Raw genomic sequence first — 25,600 nt, forward strand, 5'->3', positions numbered from 1 at the left:
TTTCATTTATGTCCATGTGTCTTAAGTTATTTAGATTCTCCATTTCCCACACTACTCTTGCTCTCTCCCTGTCTATTTTCTACCTACTGCCTATGCTACTTATTCTCTGTACCTTCTTCTCCTCCCACTCCCCTGTTGCTAACCCTCCATGTGATCTCCATTTTTGTGGTTCCGCTCCTGATCTAGCTGTCCTCTTAGTTTGCTTTTGTTTTAGGTGTGGTTGTTAGTAACTGTGAGTTTGCTGTCCTTTCACTGTTCATCTTTTTTATCTTCTTTTCCTTAGATAAGTCCCTTTAACATTTCATATAATAAGGGCTTGGTGATGATGAACTCCTTGAATTTGACCTTATCTGGGAAGCACTTTATCTGCCCTTCCATTCTAAATGAAAGCTTTGCTGGCTAGAGCCATCTTAGATGTAGGTCTTTGGATTTCATGACTTGGAATACTTCTTTCCAGCCCCTTCTTGCCTGTAAGGTCTCTTTTGAGAAATCAGCTGACAGTCTGATGGGAACTCCTTTGTAGGTGACTGTCCCCTTATCTCTTGCTGCTTCTAGGATCCTCTCCTTCATTTGAATCTTGGCTAATGCAATTAGGATGTGCCTTGGTGTGTTCCTCCTTGGGTCCAACTTCTTTGGGACTCTCTGAGCTTCCTGGATTTCCTGGAAGTCTATTTCCTTTGCCAGATTGGGGAAGTTCTCCTTTATTATTTGTTGAAATAAGTTTTCCACTCATGACTGTTCCTCTCCCCCTTCTGGTACTCCTATAATTCGGATGTTGGAACATTTAAAGATGTCCTGAAGGTTCCTAAGCCTCTCCTCATTTTTTAGAATTCTTGTTTGTTCATTCTTTTCTGTTTGGTCATTTTTTTCCTCCTTCTGGTCCACTCCCTTGATTTGAATCCCAGTTTCCTTTCCACCACTATTGATTTCCTGTGCAATTCCCTTCATTTCACTTAGTTTAGCCTTCATTTGTTCCTCTAATTTGGGACTAAAATCAACCAGTTCTGTGAACATCCTGATCACCAGTGTCTTGAACTGTGCATCTGATAGGTTGGCTATCTCTTGGTCCCTTAGAATTATTGGCTCTGGAGCTTTGAGCTGTTCTTCTTGAGCCATATTGTTTTGGTCTGTTTGCACCTGCTATGTATGAGGGGCGGAGCCCTAGGTGTTCACCTGGGCGGGGCAACCCAGGTCGCTGGGTTATGACGCTGTTTTGAGGGCGGGATCAAAAAGGAGCAATGGCGGATCCCCCTGCTGCTTGCCCCCGCTGGGGCCTGCGAAGTGTGTCTCACTGCTTGCTCCTTTGCCTGGTTTATCTGTGCGCAAATGTGTGACCGTGGTCAGCCAGCCACCTTGTGCCCTCACTGGGTCTGCTTGTTGCCACCCTGCGCCTGGGATCTGCCAACCACCGCCTGCGCTCCTGGGTCGTCTGGCGCTTTTGCCTTTGAGACCTTGCTCCGCCAGTCGCTGGCTCCGCCCCTCTTACCGTTCTGGCTGAAAGGTTGGTTGTTGTTGGACTTCCGTACAGTTCAATTTTCTGTGTTTTGGTTGCATTTTTGTTATTAAAATTGTTGTCTTTAAACTTGGTTGTGCGAGGAGGCACCGTGTTTCCACCTACGCCTCCATCTTGGCTGGAAGTCTGGCAGTTGAATTTTTGAGAAGTGACAATGAGTTGTGAATAGATTGGGTAATGCGGGCTTTATACAGAAGTGAGGCCTGCTCAAGTGTGGTTGGTAGAGTAATAATACGGGTGTGATAATTTATACTTTTCCCCTAAAAGGCCCTATGCTGTGCTTGGGTGTGATACTGTTATGTTACAGATTTACATGCTTATGATTTTGTAATAAAAGAGTTTTGTAATAAAAGCAGGGGCGTTATTTGGTTTTTTTTTTAACTTTTTTTTATTGATTATGCCATTACATTTGCTCTATTCCCCCCCCCATTCCCCTCCACCCTGCATACCCCTCCCCCACCATTTCCCCCTTTAGTTCATGAACACGTGTCTCAAATTCTTTAGATTCTGTATTTCCCCTGCTATTCTTATCCTCCCCCTATCTATTTTCTATCTACTGTCTATGCTACTTATTTTCTGTACCTTCTCCCCCCTACCCCTCCTCCCACTCCCCTGTTGCTAACCCTCCATGAGATCTTCATTTCTATGGTTCTGCTCCTGATCTAGCTGTCCTCTTAGTTTGCTTTTGTTTTAGGTGTGGTTCTTAATAACTGTGAGTTTGCTGTCCTTTCACTGTTCATCTTTTTTATCTTCTTTTTCTTAGGTAAGTCCCTTTAACATTTCATATAATAAGGGCTTGGTGATGATGAACTCCTTGAATTTGGTCTTATCTGAGAAGCACTTTATCTGTCCTTCCATTCTAAATGAAAACTTTGCTGGGTAGAGCAATCTTGGTTGTAGATCTTTGGTTTTCATGACTTGGAATACCTCTTTCCAGCCCCTTCTTGCCTGTAAGGTCTCTTTTGAGAAATCAGCTGACAGTCTGATGGGAACTCCTTTGTAGGTGACTGTCCCCTTAGCTCTTGCTGCTTCTAGGATTCTCTCCTTCATTTTAATCTTGGCTAATGTAATTATGATGTGCCTTGGTGTGTTCCTTCTTGGGTCCAACTTCTTTGGGACTCTCTGAGCTTCCTGGATTTCCTGGAAGTCTATTTCCTTTGCCAGATTGGGGGAGTTCTCCTTTATTATTTGTTCAAATAAGTTTTCCACTGGTGACTGTGCGTTTCCCCCTTCTGGTACCCCTATAATTCGGATGTTGGAGCGTTTGAAGATGTCCTGGAGGTTCCTAAGCTTCTCTTCATTTTTCTGAATTCTTATTTCTTCATTCTTTTCTGTTTGATCATTTTTTTCTTCCTTCTGGTCCACTCCCTTGGTTTGAGTCCCAATTTTCTTTCCATTACTATTGGTTTCCTGTGTATTTCCCTTCATTTCAATTAGTTTAGCTTCCATATGTTTCTCTAATTTGTGACTAAAATCAACCAGTTCTGTAAGGATCCTGATAATCAGTGTTTTGAACTGTGCATCTGAAAGACTGGCTATTTCTTCATCGCTTAGATCTATTGGTTCTGGGGCTCTGAGTTGTCCTAGAGCCATTTTTGGTCTGTTTGCGCTGTTAAGTAAGCTGAGCGAAGCCCTAGTTGTTTACCAGGACAGGGCGACCCAGGTCGCTGGTTTGTGACGCTGTGTGTGGGGGTGTGGTCAGAGAGGGAGCAATGGCAGTCCTCTCCGCTAGCCCAGCCCGTCCAGTCACACCACACGCCTCAGGCTCGTTTATCCGATCGGACTTGTGCGAGCCTGCTGCCCCGAGCAGGCTTCCCTTCTCACTGGTTTCTCCGCACGCAGGTGCGTGACAGACCACAGACAGCCCGCTGCGCCTCTTCCCTGTGCGCTCCTGTAACTAGCTCGCTGGCGATCAACGCCCTCGGTTGCCTGCGCGCACCGCCCTGGGAATTTTTTCTTGCTAACCTATTCTGCTGCTGGCTTCGCTCCTCCTACCGGTCCAGCTGAGTATCTAGTTGTCCTTTGGACTCCGTATTGTCGATTTTCCGTGTGGCTTGGTTGTGACTGCTGTTAAAAATAGTTGTTCTTAGATTTGGTTGTGCACAGAGGCAAGGTGGTTCCTCCACCTACGTCTCCATCTTGGCGGAAGTCCAGGGGCGTTATTTGTGCCAGACCCTGTATATACTCATGTGTTTTGACTGTAGCAATTGCACCAACTTTTTGACGCACAATGTGTACATAGGGGCAACCATTTTTCCTTTGTGTCACACCGTCACATGGCTCTGCACTAAGTACTTCAGTGTGCCTCTTCCAAGAACACAAATTCTTCTGCATAACTCAGTGGCGTGACCATATGCAGGAAGTTTGACATCGATGTATTATGACTGATATGCATCCATATTTAAGGTTCCATGGTTGTGGCACTGATGTCTTTCATGGCTTGTCCCCGAGCCCAAATCAGGATGCAGTCAAATACCATGCATTACATTTAGCTATCAAGTCTCTTCATTCTCCTTTAATCTCAAAAACCTCCTTTGTTTTTCCCTTGACACTGTAGACATATATTAAGAGTGGAGCCCATTGTTATGTAGACTACCTCTCAATTGTGATTTGCCTGTTTCCTCAAGAATACTGCATTATGCCACAGTTTTAACAGCCCATTCTTGTTTGAGTCTTACCGTATCACTAGATGGAATAGGAATGAGTGAATGCTTTCTAAAGGCGCAACGTCAGACCTCAGTGTGCAGAGCCAGCTATATGAGAACAACTGAAGCAGATAGGACTTTTGCAGGAAAAGCAGATCATTCTAAATTATCAGAGGATATGCATTCCTTTTATGTTTTAAAGGTATGGTGCTAGAAAAATTGCTGATTGGAAGGACAAGAGGTTTCAGCTCTGGGGCCAACTTTGACTGATTGGAGGTGATACTCAAGGCTCCCCAAGGCCTGGGGAGGAAAGGGTTGCTGTGAGTACTTTCCACTATGGATGGCCTGGGTGAGAGGTGGGATAGAGGCTGTAGCTAGTGCGAAAGCTGCACTTGATAAAGACTGACCGTGGCCTTACGGCTGCCGCAGGCCATAATTCTTACCACACCTGGGCCAAGTTTCATGAACATGCAGACCCACAACTTCTAGGACAGACAAGAAGTTGGTAAGAATGTTCTCCTGTGGCTCATTATAAGTCCAACTATTTCTCAATAATCACAGCTCATACCTAGTTAACTCAACTTGACCCTCCGACAGATCCTCAAAAATGCATGAGCTTCTCTTGTAATGGTTTTCTAATTCCTTACTAGCACTGTTGTTTAACGGTTAAAGAAAAATTAGTACTCATCCTTCAATATTCATAAACGTTCATCAACATCATAAATATAATGAGAAGGTTAAAAGCTGATTACTTCCCTCCCAGATACTAAGGCAACAACCTGGAAATCTCCTTTATTGTCATTTTGGACAATAAACTTAAATTTGAATATGGAATAACCTTATCTTGTTGGAATTAATTGAAGGTAAGTAAAGAAGCTGGACTGTGAAGGTTTTATTCAGCAAGAAGGGCAGTGGCTTTCAGCTTCCTCATCCCCCCCCCCCCCCCGTTAACTCCTGGTCATCCAGCCTGGTTGGCAGCACATCCCTCCTTCTCTGCCAAGTGCATATTTTATTGTTCTTCAAATCTTTCCTACTGGAGTAGTGAGCCATGCATATGCTCATGGCCTTCTCACTTAATTCTGCAAATAAAGCAGAAAGGGCAATTTGCAAGTGTTTATCTCCATTTTAAGTAGACAGCCCCTTTTTCAAATCGAAATTTCTATTGAGATCATCATAGATTCACATGCAGTTGTAAGAAACAATATGGAGAAATCTGCTGTGGTCTTGTCCAGTTTCCCCCAAGGATAACTTTTGCAAAATGGTAGTATAATGTCATAACCAGGAAGTCATCGTTAATGCAATCTACTAATCTCATTCAGCATTCTTCTTGTGGACTTGTGCTCACTCCTGTGTGTCTTTAGTTCTAGAGAAATTATCATATGTGTATGAACACACCTTTGACTTAGCATTTCCGCTTTTAGGAATCTCTCCTGCAGAAACATTTGCTTGTGTACACAAAGCCATATGTACAAAAATAGGGAGTGCAGTATTTTTGTATTTGTCAAAGAAATGGAAACATTGTGCCTCCAGCTGAGGGGAACGATGAAATTGATTTGGCACAACATGGAATACTTGCAGTAGTTACTAAAGAAAGGGATCTAGCTGTACATGCTGAAATGGAAAGAGCTCCAAGACAAAATAAGTGTAAAAAGCATAGAACGATGTGATCATATAATTACAATTATGCAAAAAAAAATGTAAGGGGATCAATGTGTATATATGGAAATGCATGATAAAATATGAATGACTGTCCTGAAACTGTTAACAATGGCCACCATGTCTTTTGGCTGAGGACCTGTAAGTCTGAAAGAGCAAGGCTATGTCTTCGGCCTTAAAAAAAAATGTGCAATCATTTCACAGCCAGAGTCTGCTTGAGACTCACTCAAGTCTTTCCTGATGGGGAAGCAAAACTCCCTACCACCTGGAAGGAAGGAGTAGCTCAAGTCTAGCGGTGGTCACGAGCCTGAACCAGCACCCAGGGTTGCAGAGAAACGAGGTGTATCTGCAAAGACACATATACAAAAAGCCAAATGTTTTGTAAAGGCAAAACCTTCACAAAGTGAAAGTTTCTGTAATTAACAAAGATAGCAGGCCTCCTCCATGCCCCCATGCCAGCCAGCAATCCATTTTCCAATTGCAACCATTAATTATTTACTTAGAGGTTAATGTATAATGTGTGCAAGGTTGAAGCTGAGCATTTAATGAAATCCTTGCAGTTGCAAGGGAGAAAATAAAAGTCCTTTGCAAGCTTGCATGTTTGCAACATATAGACACATTTTCTCATAAGAAACTCCCAGAAAAATTGAAACCACATGTGCAGATGGCCAAGGCTGCAGCAACACCAGCTTTGTCTGCTCTTGGGTTCTGGGGCTTGTCTCAACAGGAAGCCCCCAAATAATGAAAGGATCCCAGCAGGGGAATAAGGCTGCAGCCAGGAACAAGGTTTCCTTCACTCCCACCCTGTTCCTTCACTCTGCAAAAGTTACAAACTGTGAGTTTCCTTCCTGATAACCCCAAGGCTTCCTCACTGATTGGTCTCAGTTTTGGAAAGGACGTGACATCAGCAACTTTGTAGACCTGGGGCTGGGGTGTTTTCTAGGGCTTTGGCCAGTTCCAGCCAGCTAGGTGGCGCACATGTGTGGGGGGTGTGTGGGTGTGTGAGTGAGTGAGAGAGAGACCACAGGTACTGCTCAGATTACTCTGTTTGGTTCTCTTCTGCAGACGGCTGTCCTACTGTCTGACCAGGGCGGTGCAGCTCGGCCAGTCAGCACTGGAATTTCCCAGGAGCAGGAGCAGCTTGGAACGTGGACTTTTCCTGAGCAACTGAAGTGGAACAGGGAGCTCATCTGACCCAGGAGAGCACCATGGATGGTGAACCACCAGGCAGGACTGGCAGGGAGCCCTGGAGCCCAGGAGACACTCCTGACACCAGGCTTCTTTCAAACCCATTGATGGGGGGTGAGTCCAGGGGCTGTGGAATCAGAGTGCTGGGGAGGTTGGTTAATAGAGAGACAGAAGAGAGTTGGGCAGTTTCAGTGGCTCTGGCTGAGGTATGTTCACAGGGCAGGCACTGGACAGAAGTCAACAGCTTGCTAGTATATATTCTTTACATGGTTCTTCAAAAATGTGCCCACCTCCATCTGCAGAGTCCTGTAGACCATCCAAAGCCAGCGGTCACAGTTTATTCTCTAGTAAAAACTTTAGCTGCAATGGTTAAATATATCACATTACATCGGAGGTCTAAAAGTTACTTACAAATAAGAATAATTTTACTGCCAAAACACTTATTGAAAGGTTTTAGGTTTTTGGCATTGAGGTGGGGCTGGGTTTACCAAGGATGTTTGAACATTGAGCACTCAAGTGATTGATTCACTGTATTTATTTTACTTACTTGATTATTTTAATTTAAATTATTTTCTTGCTGTTTAATTACAGTTGTCTGTATGTCCTCCCCACCCCCTCCAAACCCACCTCCCTCCCTTGCTTCCACCCTCCCCCTTGATTCACTTTCAAAGGAGCCTTACTTTTAAAACTCTGGACATGTCTCACAGGTATTATTGTCCCCTATTAGGTGGTGTCGTTGCTAATGTATAGAGTCTCATCCCTCCAGAAAGCTGTCATTTTTTTTTTGGTAAGAATTCAGCAGGTTCCTGCTAACTGAAAGTATCCTGAAAAATGAGTGTGGGATTAGAGGAGAGGAGAGATAATTATATCCAGCACCCTGGTAGGCTTCCCATAACACTTGCCATCAAAGGGACAATAAGCAGGAACCCTGCAATCAGCTAGGACTTACTAATTTCCTATTATACAGCTGCTAGAAGGGGAAAAGCCAGAAGAAATAAAATAAAAAATGCCTTTCCTCTGACGAATTGAACAGATAAGACTGCGCATTCATTTATTCGTTTTTCCCATTTTGCTCATAAAATGAGCAGAGCACTCAACAGTGAATGGGGTTCGGACCCGCAAAGGCAGACCTGGATTAATCAGATGGATTGAGCATAGATGGGGAGCACCAAAAATCAGTTTTTTTAAAAAAAGATTATTTATTCATTTATTATTAGAGGGGAAGGGAAGGAGAGAGGGAGAGAAATATCCATGTATGGTTGCCTCTCGTGCATCCCCTGCTGGGAACTAGCCTGCAACCCAGGTATGTGCCCTGACTGGGAATCGAACTGCGATCGTCTGGTTCACAGGCCCGCGCTCAATCCACTGAGCTAAACTGGCCAGGGCCAAAAATCACTTTTCGAAATGAATCTGATAAATATATTTTTATTTTTTATTTTTAAATCCTCATCTGAGGGTAAGTTCCCTGATTTTAAAGAGAGAGGAAAGAAGAGAGAGAGAGAGAGAGAGAGAGAGAAACATACATGGATTTTTTGCCTCCCATACACGCCCCGACCAGGATTGAACCTGCACTGTACCTATGTGCCCTGACTGGGGATCGAACCCACAACCTTTTGGTGCATGGGTTGATGTTCCAACCAACGGAGCCACTCAGCCAGGGCCAATAAACATATTTTAAAATATATTTTAAAAGCAATACATATGAAGAAAACTCAGTGACTTGGTTTTACTTCGACAGGATTATTTTACAGCTAAGTATTGTATTGTTTTCATATGAGAGAGGGGCGCCAGCTACTTTTCGCCGTTGAGGGTTTCTAAAGGGCCTAATCCAACTCTGGCTGGGGCTGCATGAGTAAGTGCGGGTAGACAGGTGTAAATACACTCCAAGATATAGTAGTTAAAAAGTGAACAACACACTGGCCCTAGCTGGTGTGGCTTAGTTGGTTGCAGCAGCATTCCACAAACCAAAAGGTTCGAAGTTCAATTCCCTGTCAGGGCACATGCCTGGATTAGGGCCTGTGCCTGTGTTGTAGGTTTGTTCCTTGGTCAGAGCGCATAGGACAGGCAGCTGATTGAAGTTTCTCTCGCACATCAATGTTTCTCTCTCTCTCTCCCTCCCTTCCCCTCTCTCTAAAATCAATAGCATGTCCTCAGGTGAGGATTAAAGAAAAAACTGAACACACTGTCAAAACTAGAAGGCAGAATGCCTTAGGGAGTCTGGTAAGAACAAGTTTGGGGAGATGAAACCTGATAATGAAGCTTCAAAAACTAGGTGGCAATTTAGCCTTTATGAGGCGGGGAATTGGGAGCCATTGATGGTTCTGGATCAGAGACCTAGCAACAATAAAGACAACTAAATTCAACTGCTAGCTATCATCAGTAGGGATTGTGGTGGGATCACAGGAAATTCTTGCACTAACTCACATGTACTCAAACTCTCATGTGCATCAGCATCACCTAGAGGGTCTCAAAATTGCAGATGGCTGAGCCTGCCCCCAGAGCTTCTGATGCAGTCTTAGGTCTGGGATGAAGCTGGGAATCTGCAGTTATAACAGCTCTCAGGTGATGCTGATGGTGCGATTCGGGTACCACATTTTGAGAACCACTGCACTAACCCAAGCACGAATGTTACCTGTGAATCAAACTTGGGAATGACGGAGAAGGGAAAATAGGAGTGATCATTTCAAAAGAGAGAAAAATCCGGCTATGTTGCTTGTTTAAATATTGAGGCTAAAGGAGGAAAAGCAGCCCAAATTGTAAAATTTGCAAGCCTACATTAACGTCAGATAAGAGGGCTAGATAAGATAGAAGTTGAGAGGGGGAGCTGCGTGGGAGCAGCACGATGGAGGGAGAGTAAGGAGTTCTATTTTGAACATAAAAGTGCCAATAGCCAATGCACAGCCTTGATGATGTAGGAATGGCCCTATCTTATCACATCCGAAACACTGAAAGCAAAGGCTTCTGCCCTCTCAGAGCAGCCCATCTTCTCTTTTTTCCCCTTGACCTCGCAAAATGTTTTGCAAGGTAGATAGATTGAATGCTGCTGCCCAGCATTCGCTGGGGTCTCAGAGCTTCTTGAGTAGCTCTTTTTAGAATGTACCAGTTAGTGCATTTTAAACCTCTTCTGAAATAATGGAAATTTCAAAAATCACTTCAGAAATGGCAATAAAAAATAAATGGCAGCCGTCCTAATGTGCTGCAGGGTTTGATGGGGACTCAATTTCAAAGAAAGGTAAGTATAATGGCATGAATTGGAGGACTTGCGGAGTGGTTGCGTTTGGAGAGCTCCCTGCCCCATTTAACTGTGAGCTACTGGATCAATGGCATTGCTATTGACCTCATTTAGTATCTATTTTTTTGGCAGTAAAACCAATAGACCCTGGCTGAACAAGTCCTGGGGAAGAATCTTGAATATATATCAAGGGCTTGGATAATGTGTTCTATACACATAATGGCCCTTTACTTTCCCAGATTTTGGTGGGGTCAGTGGAAACGGGATTGTGACCTCGAATCTCCATTTCATCCATAGTCTCCTACTGTGGGCATCATTTATATTCTCAGAGGAAAAGGTCCCCTTTCCCACTGATTTTCCAGTATCAGCAAGAAGGCAGGCAAAGCTGCTTCTGGCTTTATTTAATACCTATGCATTGAGCCCATAGCTCATTGCCTGCTTGGGATGTGGGCTCTGGAAAACCCTGGAGGGACATCTCCTGGATATCTCTTCAGTATTTTCGAGAGCGAAAGAAAGTGTATGTGGACTAATCCATGTTGCAAATTATAGCATTTGCTAAATCATATGTGTATATATGTATGTTTGTATATACACATGCATATATACATATACACACAAACATAATTCATGCTGTCAATGCTAGGAAAATATCAACCTTTCATAGTCACAGTTTGAAGTTTTTATATAATTGCTCAATTGTTCAGGGACCTGCTGAGGCTAAAGTCTTTGTATCAATTTGAGGTGAATTGGGGCTTTATAAGAACCCAAGTTTTTTTTTTTTTTTTCTGGCAGGAGTATAGATAGGCACATTGTGATAGCCTCACCAAGCTCTAGTCGGAAATGACTTTAAATCAGAAAGAGAAGTCTCGCACACTGCCGATGGGAGTATAAGGTGGTGCAGCCACAATTCCACAGAAGGCTCAACATTGTGTTACCATATCATACAGGCAGTTCTGCTCCTGGGTGTATGAATTCCCGAGAGAACTGAAAACACACATCCACTCCAAACTTTGTACATGAATGTTAATAGCAGTAGTATTCATAATAGCTCACAAGTGGAAGCAACACAAATGTCCACCAACTAATGAATTCATAACTGAAATGTGGCCTATCTACCTAATGGATATTAGCTGCCCATGAAAAGGGAGATGAAGTACTGATACCTACTACAATGTGGCTGGACCTTGAACCAGTAAGATCAGTGACAGAAGGCAGTCCCAGAAGACCATATACTGTATGATTATGTTTATAAGCAAATGCATAGAGACAGATAATAGACCAATATTTTCCAGGGGTTTGGGGGAGGTAGAAATGGGGAGTGACTGCCGATGGGCAAGGGGTTTCTTCTGGGGATGATAAAAATGTGCTAAAATGGACTGTGGTGATGGTTGCACTGGAAACCATTGCATTGTAGCTTTAAATGAGTATATTGTACAGTATGTGAACTGGGACTCAGTGAAGCTGTTAGATTGATATTGTCAGCCCCTACCATGTGTACCAGGACAACACCCTGTGCCTCTTGAAGACACAGATGTCCCTGCTCTCCACTGAAAGGCAGGAGTACAAGACCTCAGGTGGCCTTTTTTTGCTTAGAAAAGTACATAAAAGTACATAATCCTTCCTTTACCTTGAGGAGAGGGAGTAATGGTTCCATGAGGAATGAATAGAAAGTAAAGGCCATTTTTATCTACAGTTGATAATATAATTGCATCATTTTAATGAAATCGGAGCAGACCATTTGGAACCAAAATTATCTGCCTGGACTGTCACCTCTAATTATCTGAGGTAGCTTTAAGAAAGGCTAAGTGTGGAAACTATATTGCTTAGCAGCTGAGCACTTGGTAGGGAAAACAGATTAATCATCATACCCGATGATCCATTAGGGCCCATTTGCAAATCTATTTACGACTGATTTTTAAAACCTTTTTCAATTTTTGACTCTTTCTTCTCACTCAAGATTTTGTGCGGATGGTATGCTGCATTAGCACCAACAGGGTGGAATTAGTTTTCTTTTTAATTGTAATTTGGAGAGAAATCTTTCTGTATCTGCAGTCTGCATTGTAGGCTCCTAGCACCAGAAGCAGCAATATTTTTCCAGAGAGAAGTAGGAACCTCAGCGAATGCTTGGAGGACACCAGGTTTCTACTGAGCATAAAGTTTTGAAGGTAGGAAAAGCCACTTCATTTAAGGTGCCTCAAGCCCCTTAGTGAAGCCAGAAGGAAAGCAATGGATGGGCAATGTGTAGGTGAGCTCATTCGCCTCCTCCTCACCTATTACATGCCCCATCAACCTATCTGGAAAGATGGTGATTTGCTCACTGGGACAGATTTTCATAGCTCCACGGAGCAGGCAGACCTCAGCCAGCACGTGTTAAGTACAAAGTGTTCTGGCTGCTTGCTTTATGGCCTTTCAATGTGCAAGGCATCAGTAGCTACTCTGATTCTCCAAGCCTTTCTCAGCTTTTGAGGGATAGCAGTTTCTTTACACGATGTTACTGGCATCAGACCATGCTGCCCTGTCTGGGTGCAATCGCGTTTACTCAAGTGGGCAGAGCTGGAGCTGAAGCAAGTTCCTAAGAGCCTTCTCACATTGTCACTTCCTGCACTTGTTTGGGAAATCAGTCTCAACTTAAGATGAGAAAAATGCAGGTCTAGGCCTCATTCAGATGCCATGCAGACTCAGAGAAAGGAAAGCATCCAATATGTGGGGATGTGTGGGGATATGGCTTTCCAGCTTCCTTCCTAAGAATGTGTGTTCCTTCCATAGCTTGTGGAACAAATTTGCTATTTTAAAAAGCAGTGATTACGGGGTGTAATCAACACTTTCTGTTTACAGTGTTTGGGCAGGATAATGAAAGTGTCTAATAGGTATTGAGCCATGGGTAAGTATATTGCTCTGCTCACTTGTGGGGAAAGAAACTGATGCTTAGCCCCTGTTCAGGGATGCACGGCTCAGAGGAAACTGATGGGGCCTGACTTCAGAGTTTTCTCTTAACCACACTGGCACACTACCTTTGGGGTCCATAACGTCCCAGTTACAAGGTCAGACTGGGCTCTGATATGCACTTCCTACTGGGACAAAAGGTATATTTGATTCCAAACCTAATGATGTATGTAATTACCTGATTACTATTATTAGTATATGGTACTGTTTGCCGAGATGCCAAAGTTTGTATTTCATGCAGGAAACTACACTGGCAATCGTAGCCTAACACATTAATGCTGGTAATTAGTGGAGCTCTCACTTAACTAAATGGACCATTTGCGTTTGAAATCAGTGTGTAAATGGAAGTCCAGTAATCCATCTGTCATCCCAATCTACCTCTTTTGTCCTTAGTTTGGATGCTGGATGTAGTTTTTAGCTACATAGAGATTTCACATAAACCGTGTACAAGAAATGTCAGTAGAGGGGAGAAATTGTGAACTTCTGATGGGAGTTTTGGTTGATTGATTCCAACCATTAACACCTGTTAGGCTCTTACTGATGGGCAAGGATGAGCTTCCAGGTCTAAAGTACATTAGCTGGGTGTAACCTGCTCCTACCTTCACATACAGATGATGTATCTGATTGGACTCCAATGCATGATGCTGCTGTCCACGGGCGTCTGCTGTCTTTGAGGAATCTCATCAGACAGGTAGGTAGCTTTTTGGAAAAAAAAAAAAGATTCAGCACATTCTATTACCACACTGAGAAAAAAAATCATAGTCTGATACTAAGATACAAATTCCTCTTCAGCAAAGTGAGGTGAATACCATCTTATCCAGCCAGTTTCTTAAATTTGGAGGCTCACATACTACCAGAACTTAGTATAATTCTACGCACATAGTAGGTACTCTAATAAACACCTATGAAATGAACACTGAGAAAATTAGTACATTTAAATTTCCTGTACTTTATTCAGTTAGACTATGTTCTTAAAACTTATCATGTCGCTTGAGTTCTCAGCTGAGGTGATTTTGCCCTTCAGGTGACATTTGACAATGTTTGGAGACACTTTTGTTGTCACAACTGCAAGTGGGTGTGAGAGGGTGAAACTGACATCTAGTAGGTAGAGACCAGGGATGTCACTAAATATCCATCCTACATGGCACAGGGCAGCCCTGCACATCAAAAGATTATCCAGCCCAAAATGTCAGTAGTGTCGGGCTTGAAAACCCCTGATACAAAACAATGCTTGAAAATGTCTTTTTGAATTTGCAGTCTTATCATTTCAGTGACATCTTCAGTCCTGTGGCATCTCCAGTTGATTGTGGCTCTTCCCAGTTTGAAATTAATTTCTCTGCAATTGAAGTCACCATTCAAATTCTAAAACTGCTTTTGTTCAGGATGCTCTGCTCTCTGAAAAGACAATAGACCTTTTCAGTTAGGAGCTCTTGAGCCTTTCTGTGCCACAGTCCCCTTGGGCAGTCTGGCAAAGTCTACGGACCCCTTCTCAGACTAATGTTTTAAATACATAAAACAATGCAGAAGAAAGCTATCAAGATAGTAAATGACAAATGTATAACATAATATATGAACTTCTACGTTAATGCTTTAAATAAGATTTAGTGGTGATTCCGATGGCTACCATAATTTCTAAAGAGGATGAACATATATTTTGCATCTTTTAAATATCTGTAACAATTGGAATGTAATAAAAATATCTGTGATCCCTCCCCACGATAGTCCTATACACTGCTATTACTACTGTGGTTTGCTGTTTACATTCATAATTGAATACATAATTGAAGGACATGGTGCATTTCAGGTACTGGTTAGTGAAAGTAACTGTGCTTTCAAAAACATCCTAATGTCATGGATCTTTCTGCAGTAAGTAATCCTTATATAAGAAATAAGTTTCTAAAGAAAGATTTCAGAGTACCCCTGGCCACTGTCTTAAGCTGTTTTTTGATAGCAATAGCCTATCATAAATAGAAATGTAGATAGTAACTCTAGCCAAAAGAAATTAAGGTGCTTCTAGGATAAAATGAAACATTTACCTTATTTTAACATGACAAAAAATGGTCATTGCAGCTTTTATATGTCAGTTATTGAGTTGGACTCATACTCATGTATATTCAGTATTTATAAGTGTACTGAACATCAGCCAGAACCATGCCTTTATCTGAGCGCTATTACATTATTTGAGCAAGTTACCTTCCTGGCATCTCAATTTCTGTCTTTATAAAATGAGCATCCAATACCTACCTGCATTAGTCAGATCTTCCTGTGTAACAAACTGCCCCAAACTCCATGGTATAATGCAATAAACATTTCTTACCAACGAGTCTTTACATCAGCTGATCTAGGCTGGGTTTAGTTCCAAGCTATGGGTTGGGTGCAGCTCTCCTGCACATGTCTCCCATTTTTTGACTAGTGGCTGCACACAAAATTTTCTTCTCCTGCCAAAAGGCTGGAGCATAGTAGGGCAGGCCCACCAGGCAAGAATACATGCAGGAATAGTTCCTTGCCATGGACCTCATCAGAACAATAAGCCAACAAGTGAGAGGACAAGAAAGAGTGAGGGCAAAATGAAAGTCAGTCTTGAGTGTATATACCTAAGAGCCACATTGCTGGGCCATGCATGTGTGTGTCATCAGACTCTAATAGATACTGTCACACTGTTTTCCTGGGTGGTTGTACAGTATTACACTCCCACCCACAGTATGAAAGATCCCCTTCTGTTGTTTTTCTACATCACCATCAGTACCTTAGTGAACTGTCAGACTTTAAGCCAGATGAACCCTTAAAAGTATTGCCATAGTATTGCCATAGTATTGGATTTCTGGCTGAAACCCAACCCTAATGGAACTGATGCTTTGTACCCCTTACTCTGCCCATCTTCCCTCCTCCAGGGGTGGTCTGTGAACGTCCTCACAGCAAATCGTGTGTCCCCACTCCATGAAGCTTGTCTTGGAGGGTATCGCGCTTCTGTAAATTGTTTAATAAACCATGGAGCTCAGGTGAGTGCCACTCAAACAACATCTTAAAAACTATGAATGAAAAATGTCTATTTCTCACCCTCCAGAGTAATTTCCATCATTTGTGATTAGCCTGATTTGAAATATGAAGAGGGTTTTTTTTTTTTTTCGAAAGTATATGTCCATCAAACCTGTCTGCTTTACCGGCTGTTGGTAACGGGTCCTGTCTATATTATTTTCTTTGATAGTCACTAATAAATAGCTGTTCGATTTCTGTATTTATTCCTGTGTCTCAAAAGCAGTGAAATATTGTATGAAACACAGAACATTTGGCTCCAGAACAGAATTAACAGTCCCAGACAATCTCTACTATGTATTAACATTGGAAATTGGAACAAGTTTATTATGCTTTGCGCTTTAGAGTCTACACCTGAAACATGGGAGAAATAAAATGTGTAACTGATTGTAGTATTGCAAAGATTGAAAGAGATGAAGTATATGGTTATTATTTGGAGGATGAGAATCAGGATAGCATAATGAGACGTCCTAGAAGAAGGAGGACACAAAGGCATTGAATTTGAGAGTAGGGACCAGTAATTCTTCCTTTAACTAAGTCTCCTCATGCTCAAAAGTGATAGAAAAATCTGACCAGGAATGTATATGAGTTTTGCACATTCTCTCAACCAGTATTTACTGAGCATTCATTACATGCCTAATTTATAATCTAAATGAAGAGACAGCCAGATGAGCAGATTTAGTAACTCTAACACTCGCTGTTTCAATAGACAAACCCTGAAATCTCAGGAGCCTAATACAGTGAAAGTTTCTTACTTGCCCAACTGAAATGCCAGTGTGGGTGTTGCCACTTGGATGGCTCTTTCCCAGGGGTGATTCAGGAATACAGGCTTCTTCCATCCTGCTCCGCTGTTTTCAACAAGTAGCTTTCATGTGTGCTCTCGGGGTAGTTTCCATTCCAGGTGGTTGGAAGGGGCAAAGATGTGGGGGATTGTGCATGGAAAACTTTTTAAGGACCAGTCTAGGTAGTGACACAGATCACTTTCACCCATATTCCATTGGCCAGAACTCAGGCCACATCTAACCTCCAGAAAGGCCAGGGAATGCAACGTGGTTGTGTACCCAACACAGGAGAAATAGGTTTGTTGAATGCATAACATCTCAGCCAGAGAAGGCACTTACAATGCACTGTTTTTATTCATTAGTTTTTGCTGTATAGCGAAGCACCCAACTTAATGGCTTAAGACAATGACCATTTATTTATCTCGCAATTCCTTGTGTTGGCTGGACAGCTCTTCTGGGCTGGGCTGCTTCAGCTGACCTCAGCTGGGCTTACTTGGGCATTTGAGGTTAGCTGATAGATTGACCAGAGCAGGCTGGTTCCTGATGACCTTGCCTGGGTTGGCTGAGATGGCTGGGGAGCCAAAAAATTTCTATGTGGTCTCTCATCCTTTAGCAGGCTGCCTGGACTTGTTTACGTGGTAGCAGGGATTCCAAGAGCAGCAAAACAGGGCAAGCTCTCTGCTTGTAACACATTTGTTACTGTTCTATCAGCGAAAGCAAGTCACGTGGGCAAGCCTTGCTTCAGGGACTGGAAAAATAGTTTCCATCTTATGAAGACGTGCAAAGCCATATTGCATACTGTGCAGGGGATCGGTGGTCAGTTTTGCAAACTTCCACAATGTATTAAGTGTTGGTAGCCAGGGGGTTGTTTGGAGCACACAGAAGTGCTTCTAACCCATTTATTTCTGATGGGGATGAGTCAAAAACAGGCTTCCTGTAGGAAATGATGTCTAAGCTGAAGCCTCAAGGATGTGTTGCAGTTAGCTGAGTGGGTTGGGGGAAATTACGGGCTTCCCTCTCTCTGGGAAGACCAAATGCAAAGACCTGGAAGTGAAAAGCACATTTTTTTGTGATTTCACATCATTCCTCATAGCAGCAGAATAGAGAGGGTGAGAGGGATCAGAATACAAATACCATTGTTGTCCATGCCAAGAAAATAGTCTTTGTCCTGAGAACCGTAGAGAGCTATAGGTGAATGCATCACCAGGCTTATATTGTGGTTAAAACATATGCAAAACTTTGAAACAGGGCCAGGACTCAGAAAAAGCATGAGGTGCCTAGCGTGCGTGCTTTAAAGAGCTGTGCACGCAAGTAAGATTCCAGGAGTGGTGGAGTCCGGATTTGAACACAGGACACCCCACGGCCTGCCTTCATTGTGGAGCTTTTTGTTCCAGGTGAATGGCGTTACCACGGACTGGCACACTCCCCTGTTCAATGCTTGTATCAACGGCAGCGAAGACTGTGTGAATTTGCTTCTGCGGTTTGGAGCCAGTCCCCACCCTGCCAGTGATCTGGCATCTCCCATCCATGAAGCCGCTAAGAGAGGTAAAGTGGCTGAGAGCTGGAGTTTTCCAACCACTCCTTCAAGGGATCTCACTGTTTAAAAAAAAGGAGGGGGGGAAGAGGAGTTCTATTTTAGAACAATAGGTCTCAAGGTGGGGTCCCGGGACCAGAGGTACCCGTGTGATCTAGCACAGAAATGCAGATTCTTTGGCTTTGCTCCAGACCTATTGAGCCAGCAACTCTGGGGCTGTGGTCCAGCCACCTGTGTTTGGATTCACAAGCCCTCCAGGTTATCCTGGTGAACAGCACATTTTAGAGCATCCCACATGTTGCTCCCAGGACCTGTCCTTGGTGAGGTTGTAAGTTAGGTCCCCACCCCGTGGCCCACACTGTGTCCTTTTTCCTTCAGTCCCTGTTTGTTCACACCTCTCCCCAACCCTCACTGTCATTTCTGTGCTTGGACTGATTACAAAGCGCAAACAATTGAAAAAGGCAATGTCGCTGGTTGCTTGTGACCTCCAGTGGAGCTGCATCCAGAGCTGCGAGTCACATCTATGATCAAGCCATTAACTGATGGCAGTATTTAAAATCATTTCCTGTTCTAAGCAAAGGAAATAGCTTTTGGTCCCCTGGACAAGTTGCTGGCAGATTTAAAAATATGGTTACCAGCGAGAAGGGGGGTGGGTGGGTGGGTAGTAAGGGGGTCAAATATATGGTGACAGATGATTTGACTTTACATTGTGGGCACACAATGCAATATACAGATGATGTATCATGGAAATGTGCACTTGGGACCTGTATGATAGCATTAACCAACTTCACCCCAATAAATTTAAAAAATATATAAAAACCCCAAAGATGGGGAAGGTGTTGTTACCCCAGTTAAGAGACCTCGTTGTGTAACTGTTTTCTCTTGCTTTGGGCTGCAGGCCATGCAGAGTGCGTTGAGACCCTTGCGGTTTATGGGGCTGACATTGACCATCACATCAGTCACCTGGGCACTCCACTCTATGTGGCTTGTGAAAACCAGCAGATATCCTGTGCCAAGAAGCTTCTGGAATCAGGTAAAACAAAAAGTAAAATGAAACAAGGAAAGCAAATGGAAAGTAAATGAAATGTATTTAAAGCTGTTTCTATTGTAGGAGTTGGAGAAGTGTGGGCAGTGGAATTGGAAAAGTTCGGGGTTCATATTCACTGTGTTCCCATGGGTATTATTTCAAACTGAACTTTAGCTCTCTCTTACAATGAGGATGATGATGATGATAATATCTCCTCCCAGGGTAGTCCTCCGCAATGAATACTTTTTCCTCCCTTTCCTCTGCCTCTTATCCTCCAGCCAATCAGATTATTAAACCCTGCATAACTCCCGAAACTGCTAGATTAGGACTGAGTTTTATTTGGGGCCTTCTTCACTACTTATCTTCAATTGGGAAATTGAACTTGCCCTACTTTTAACCCACTGTAAATACTATACTGTCTTTTAAAAGGCCTAGGCAGCATCCTTTTTCACTTCCCTGCTATTGTCCAGTCCCTTCTTCGACACTTGGAACACCATTTCCTCCCCTCATTCATTATTTGAGCCCTGTTTAGTCTTTCAAATTCCAGTACCCTTTCCTCCCCTGAATGTTTTTATAGTTCTTTCTGCCTTCTGCTCATCTGGTAACCATTGCCGTGGAGCGGGAGATTCATATTCATTCACCCATGTTGTTTCTCTCTCTCTTCCTATTTCTCCCTCCCCCTCCCTTCTCCCCTTTCCCTCTCTCCCTCTCCCTTCTATTTTCCTATGTAGATTTTGAGCTCCTATAAGGACGGGGCCAAGTTTTGTATCCCTCACAAAGCCAAGAACAGTGCAGTTAACGTTCATGAAATAGACCTAGGTTCCTAGTTTACTAAAAAGACAGCAGCTGCACAAAGCCCACGTGTCATAGTGTGAGCCGGCATCCAGGCTAGAGTGGGGATTTGTTGAGAGTGAAGGGATGTGATTGGGTGTGATCCACCTCACTCCTGAAAGGAAGACCTTGCCACCTTCCCTGTGATCTTGGGATTGGCCACCACAATCTAGGAGATAGACTCACAGATTGGTTCCTCTTCACAGTCCCAGTCCCACATTCCCAAATCCCAGATTTAAAACCCCGTGGCAGGTGCTCAGTGTATGAATGCGGCTGCTTGCATGGATGCCATTTCCCCCTGTAGCCTCACTTCTAGTCAGTACTGGCTAGTGTTAGGGCTCCATTAACAATGCGCAGCTTCCGGGCCACCGGGATTTTTCTTGTACGTATCCATATCTATGGAGAGTCCACATAGGTGAGTTTAAACCCTCACATGCCGTATAGCTCATGTCATACATTCAGTGACATGGTCAAATGACATGTTCCTCATGTTGTTAAATGGAATCAAGTCTCTTTTGTTTCCTCTGGAAATGGCCCAGCATGGAGGCCCCGTTGTTAGGGAATTTTGAGGCCCAGTGCTTTGAGGAGGAGGATGCTTGAACTTTGCTCCTTGGCTGACTCTCTGTTGTTGTTGTGACTCTTCAGGAGCAAATGTGAACCGAGGCAAAGGTCTGGACTCCCCTCTTCATGTAGCAGCCAAGGCGTCCAATGAGGAGCTGGCCAGCCTGCTTATGGATTTTGGAGCTGACACTCAGGCCAAGAATGCTGAAGGCAAACGTCCCTCGGAGCTGGTGCCTCCAGAGAACCCTCTGACCCAGCTCTTTTCACAGAGAGAAGGTGCTTCTCCTTTGCCTGAACCTAAGCCCTAATCCATAGGCTCTTGTGGGCTCTAGGAGAAGGCAGGTACTGACCAGGTTCTGACTTCTGATCCTACAAAAAATATCATTCTCTGCCATTAGTAAATGTGCGGGGCTGAGATAATGTAGCATTCCACAAAGTGCACCACTGGCGATGTAGTAAATAGTCATCTGTTGTCAGGCACGTGGGGAACAGACTGTTTTGCATGATCTAATATTGATATGTGGGGTCGACCCGTTTTCAAAGCATGAAGATATTGTTTTACAATTTGAATATTAACTTTATCTAAAACATGCTTTAGAGTGAGTAGAGGCCTCTTGGAGGTTGTATGATGTCCCTGGATGTTTTGCTGCACTGCAGGTGTGCTAACCCCACTGGACATTGATTGAGCATTATAAGGTATTACTTTAATGATTCGCAGTAATCTGGGAGCATTTACTGTTGTAAGTTAATCAACACTAAGTCCACATTCTTCCATAAATAAGGACTGACACTTCTGACCCAAACAACTAAACGTGTGGTTGTACAGCGTGCAAGGGGGTAAAGGCAATTCCCTGGGCTGCAAGTCAGGGCTGGGCTGGGGTGGGGAGCAAAGAGCCCTCTGATTGCATTCTTTTTTTTTCTTCTCATTTATCTTTAGAGAGAGGGGAAGCGAAGGAGATAAGAGAGGGAGAGAAAACATCACTGTGTGAGATCAGTTGCCTCTCACACGCCCCCCTCCCCCACGGGGACCTGGCCTGCAACCCAGGCACGTGCCCCAACTGAGAACTGAACCTGTGACCTTTGGGTTCACAGGCCAGTGCTCGATCCACTAAGCCACACCAGCCAGGGCTGATTCATTCTTAATTGTCCACTGAGGGAGGAGAGCAGTTAGCTTAGGACCTGTTTTGTTTTCATTTTCACCAGAATGTGAACATTACATTTTAGGGTTTATGTGACTTTGAAGTAGGCTTCCTTACCAGAAGGATTCTGATATTTTAACCAGCTTTTTTTCTCCCCACGTGCTGAGAATTAGGGCTGGCCTTGGGCCAAATGTAAAGTGGCCATGCAATTCTTCTTCCTCGTATTCCCAGCGTGCCAGGGTGCTTGCAGCCAAAGCCCTACCTTGGGACCCCCAAACAAGACTTGTACGTCCCAAGCCTTGCATGCAGAGGACTATGGAAGACTGACCCCAGGCACAAAGAACAGTTCAGAAGAAACCCCTTTATATTAACCAATGGGATAATCACCAGGCAGCTCTACCTGCATGTTGAAGATTTCTTGTTTACAAAAAATTCTATCTGTATATACAGGGCCAATTTCTCCAGCAGGCACAGACACAATATTTGAAGCCTATGTTTTTAGGAGACCACAGAAATCTTTTCATTTGTTTTGAAATTGGAAGGAAAAAATAAATAGAACTCAACCTGGATTATATTGGTCTTTATACCAACATAGTTGTAAAATGCCGGGTTTTTTTTTTTTTTTTAACTGGGAAAGCATTGGATTCTCAGACTTCCGGCACTGACTCTTCCTCTGCACTTTATTTCCCAAAGCCATTCCTAGACACCTATGTTGCTTTTAATTTTGTTATTCACATTTTGGTGATAGTGTGGGCAGTGATCCTGCTGATTTGTAAATGTCAGTTGCCATTAGAGAGGATTGCCACTTCTTTTGCCTGTGGGAGTTATCTTTGGGGTTCAGGTGAAGTCACTTCTCAGCAGGCTGGAAGCCCAAAGGAAAATTGGAACAAGGCAAGTGCAGAAAGCCAGATATATGAGTTTAACACGGTAATATCTGTCTCTGGGTGGCCCCTGAAAGGAATTTGAGAATATTACCATTCTATCCACCTTGAAAAGCCTCTAAAAGCAGTGTTCTCATGGCAGCAATGAAGAAAACTAAACTGTCTCTCAGCACAGCAAGGAGCCATCTCTGAATGTGCTTTCACCTTTAAAGCATCATGAGTGTTGCTGGGGAAGAAAGAAAAGTCAAGCCCAGGCTGGTGTGGCTCAGTGGAAGTGCGGGCTGCGAACCAAAGGGTCATTTGTTCAAATCCCAGTCAGGGCACATGCCTGGGTTGTTGGCCAGATCTCCACTAGGGGGCGCGCAAGAGGCAACCACACATTGATATATCTCTCCCTCTTTTTCTCCTTCCCTTTCCTGCTCTCTAAAAATAAATAAATAAAGTCTTTAAAAAAAAAAGAAACCAAGACTCAAAGCAATGTTCCAGTTATCAACATAGAATGAGCCAGTTTTATTATGGAGTGTGGCAAATGGCTACAAAGCTGTAGTGGGTTTTCAGCTCTATTTATATGGAATTAAGGCTACAGCTGTTGTATATCAGCCCCAGCAACCAATGTGTGGGAAAGAGCTGATAGTCTGTTTGCATCAGTAGATACATTGAGTTTGCTCTGATGGCCTGCTTTTCCTCTCTCCATCTGGCTTGCAATGATGGCTTATCCTTCATAGTTCTTTTTTAAATTAATATTTTATTTATTTTTAGAGAGGGGAAGGAAGGGAGAAAGAAAGGAGAGAAACATCAGTGTGTGGTTGCCTCTCGTGTGTCCTCTACTGGGGGCCTGGCCTGCAACCCAGGCATGTGCCCTGACTGGGAATCGAACCCGCGACCCTTTGCTCTACAGGCCCATGCTCAATCCACTGAGCTACATCAGCCAGGGCTGAACTTGTTTCAGTTGGACCAGAAAAGGGAGAACATAGCCTGAAAATGCCTCCTATAAGAAACAGAAAATGGTCTTAGTACTGTATTATTGCCTTATAAAATACTAATCAGGGTGGGGCAAAAGGAGGTTGACAGTTGTTCCTATGGAAAATAACACAATAATAGAAGAATAGACTGTTTCTGTGTATTCACATTTGTAAACTTCCTTTTGCCCCACCCCATAGTTTGTATGCTTTTAAAGAAGGAAAATGAAGTCATCCGAGATCACTGAAACCAACGTGTGGCTTGTCTTTACCATCTTTCTCCAGGCCCTGCTTCTTTGATGCAGTTGTGCCGCCTTCGAATCCGGAAGTGCTTTGGGGTCCAACAGCATCATAAGATCTCCGAACTCCTCCTCCCCGAGCAGCTGAAACAGTTTCTTCTACACCTTTAACTATGTTAAGGCAAACATTAGCGCGTGCGCGTGTTGTAGCCACAAGAATTTAAAAAATAAAGTTTGGTTTATAGAGCATGACCAGCGTTGTCAATTGGAGTTTTGTTTTCAATGGAAACACACAGGGTACTTTTGTATTACTGGTTGGAAGGCGCAGAGACTTTTTCCCTCCTGCCTGGAAGAGGGCGGCTAAAAGAATAACTATTGTTTTGAATATCTACTCTGTGCCAAAAGGTGAGTTAGGAACACTTTGTGCATCATCTAACTTAGCCCTGATAGAAGCCCTATCGGTGGGCACTTTGCTTTGCTCTCCTCCAAGTGAGACTCAGAGATCAGGGACATCAGTCTGTCCCGTGTCCCACGGTGAGGACAGACTGAGGCAGAGTTTTCCAGTGTTAACTACTCTGGCTTCATCTCCGCCACATGGGAAGGCAGATGAAGAAAAAGGTTTCTTTATTACATCTGACTTTTAAAAACAATTCCCTGTTCTTATGACAACCACTACTGCCCTAGTCTAGTATGGGGCCAATTACATTTTCTCAACCTAAATATTCTATACATATGAAGCATATTCTAGAAGGTGAGGTCCAATACAGTAGCTACTAACCCAGTGGTTCTCAGCCAGTGGAGGTTTTGCCCCCTAGAGAACACTTGGAAGTGTCTGGAGAGTTTTTTGGTTGTCCCAGCTGGGCGTGGATGGCAGGTATGTGCTACTGGCATCTAGTGAGTAGAGAGACCCGCGATGCTGCTGAACATTCTATGGTGCGCTCGGCAATTACCCTGTCCAAAATGTAGATGGTGCCAAGGTTAAGGTTGAGAAACCCTGCATTAGCCATATGTGGCTATTTTTAAAAATGTAAATTAATTAAAATGAAATAATTAAAAATCCAGTTGCTCAGTCTCATTAGCCGTATTTCACATATTTAATAACCACACACGGCTAGTGACTATTGCACTGAACGGCACAGGTAATAGATCATTGTAGAAACTTCTTTTGCTTCATTGTTGCTGAAGTTTCTCTTTGAGAAATTTCTTTTGTGCAGACCTCTTCAGATACTCAACAAGTGGATTTTTACTGCCCTTCACTTTCTAATTTACATGAGACTTGTGATATAATTTAGTGATGACGGCTGTAGTTTCAGCTTTCTCTCAGATCAATTTGGAGTTCCATTCAATCAACAGAAAGAAAATATTGTACCTACTTAAGGCAGATATTTACCTGTAAGATGATATATGGCCTGAATGATCTCTAAGGAGATTTTTGAT

The 25,600-nt window shown here is 43.3% G+C and overlaps 1 protein-coding gene across 3 annotated transcripts; it reads left to right on the plus strand.

Moving 5' to 3' along the window:
* Positions 1 to 6,443: 6,443 nt before the first annotated feature.
* On the plus strand, positions 6,444 to 24,407 carry ASB9 (ankyrin repeat and SOCS box containing 9). 3 transcript variants are annotated; one of them, XM_037157513.2, is made up of 8 exons: positions 6,444 to 6,649; positions 6,880 to 7,116; positions 13,789 to 13,868; positions 16,069 to 16,176; positions 18,387 to 18,537; positions 19,425 to 19,559; positions 21,030 to 21,221; positions 24,210 to 24,407. In XM_037157513.2, exons 2-8 carry the CDS (start codon positions 7,023 to 7,025, stop codon positions 24,332 to 24,334), a joined length of 885 nt encoding a protein of 294 aa, XP_037013408.2. In that variant the 5' UTR covers positions 6,444 to 6,649; positions 6,880 to 7,022; the 3' UTR covers positions 24,335 to 24,407. The 3 variants fall into 3 exon arrangements, with proteins under 3 accessions (XP_037013408.2, XP_037013409.2, XP_053511781.1); XM_037157514.2 differs by lacking the exon at positions 6,444 to 6,649 and having other exon boundaries at positions 6,788 to 7,116; positions 21,030 to 21,287; positions 24,210 to 24,296; XM_053655806.1 differs by lacking the exon at positions 6,444 to 6,649 and having other exon boundaries at positions 6,789 to 7,116.
* The last annotated feature ends 1,193 nt before the right edge of the window (positions 24,408 to 25,600 follow it).

Source organism: Artibeus jamaicensis, unplaced genomic scaffold, assembly GCF_021234435.1.
Source record: "Artibeus jamaicensis isolate MK-2021 breed Jamaican fruit bat unplaced genomic scaffold, CSHL_Jam_final scaffold_1283, whole genome shotgun sequence".
NCBI lineage: Eukaryota > Metazoa > Chordata > Mammalia > Chiroptera > Phyllostomidae > Artibeus > Artibeus jamaicensis.

What these genes read in the sequence shown, in the direction of transcription:
- ASB9 (XM_037157513.2), top strand. Translation starts at nt 7,023, where the DNA reads ATGGATGGTGAACCACCAGGCAGGACTGGCAGGGAGCCCTGGAGCCCA. An exon ending in CAAGAAGCTTCTGGAATCAG is followed by an intron (nt 19,560 to 21,029) that starts GTAAAACAAAAA and finishes GTGACTCTTCAG; the next exon opens with GAGCAAATGTGAACCGAGGC. An exon ending in GCTCTTTTCACAGAGAGAAG is followed by an intron (nt 21,222 to 24,209) that starts GTGCTTCTCCTT and finishes ATCTTTCTCCAG; the next exon opens with GCCCTGCTTCTTTGATGCAG.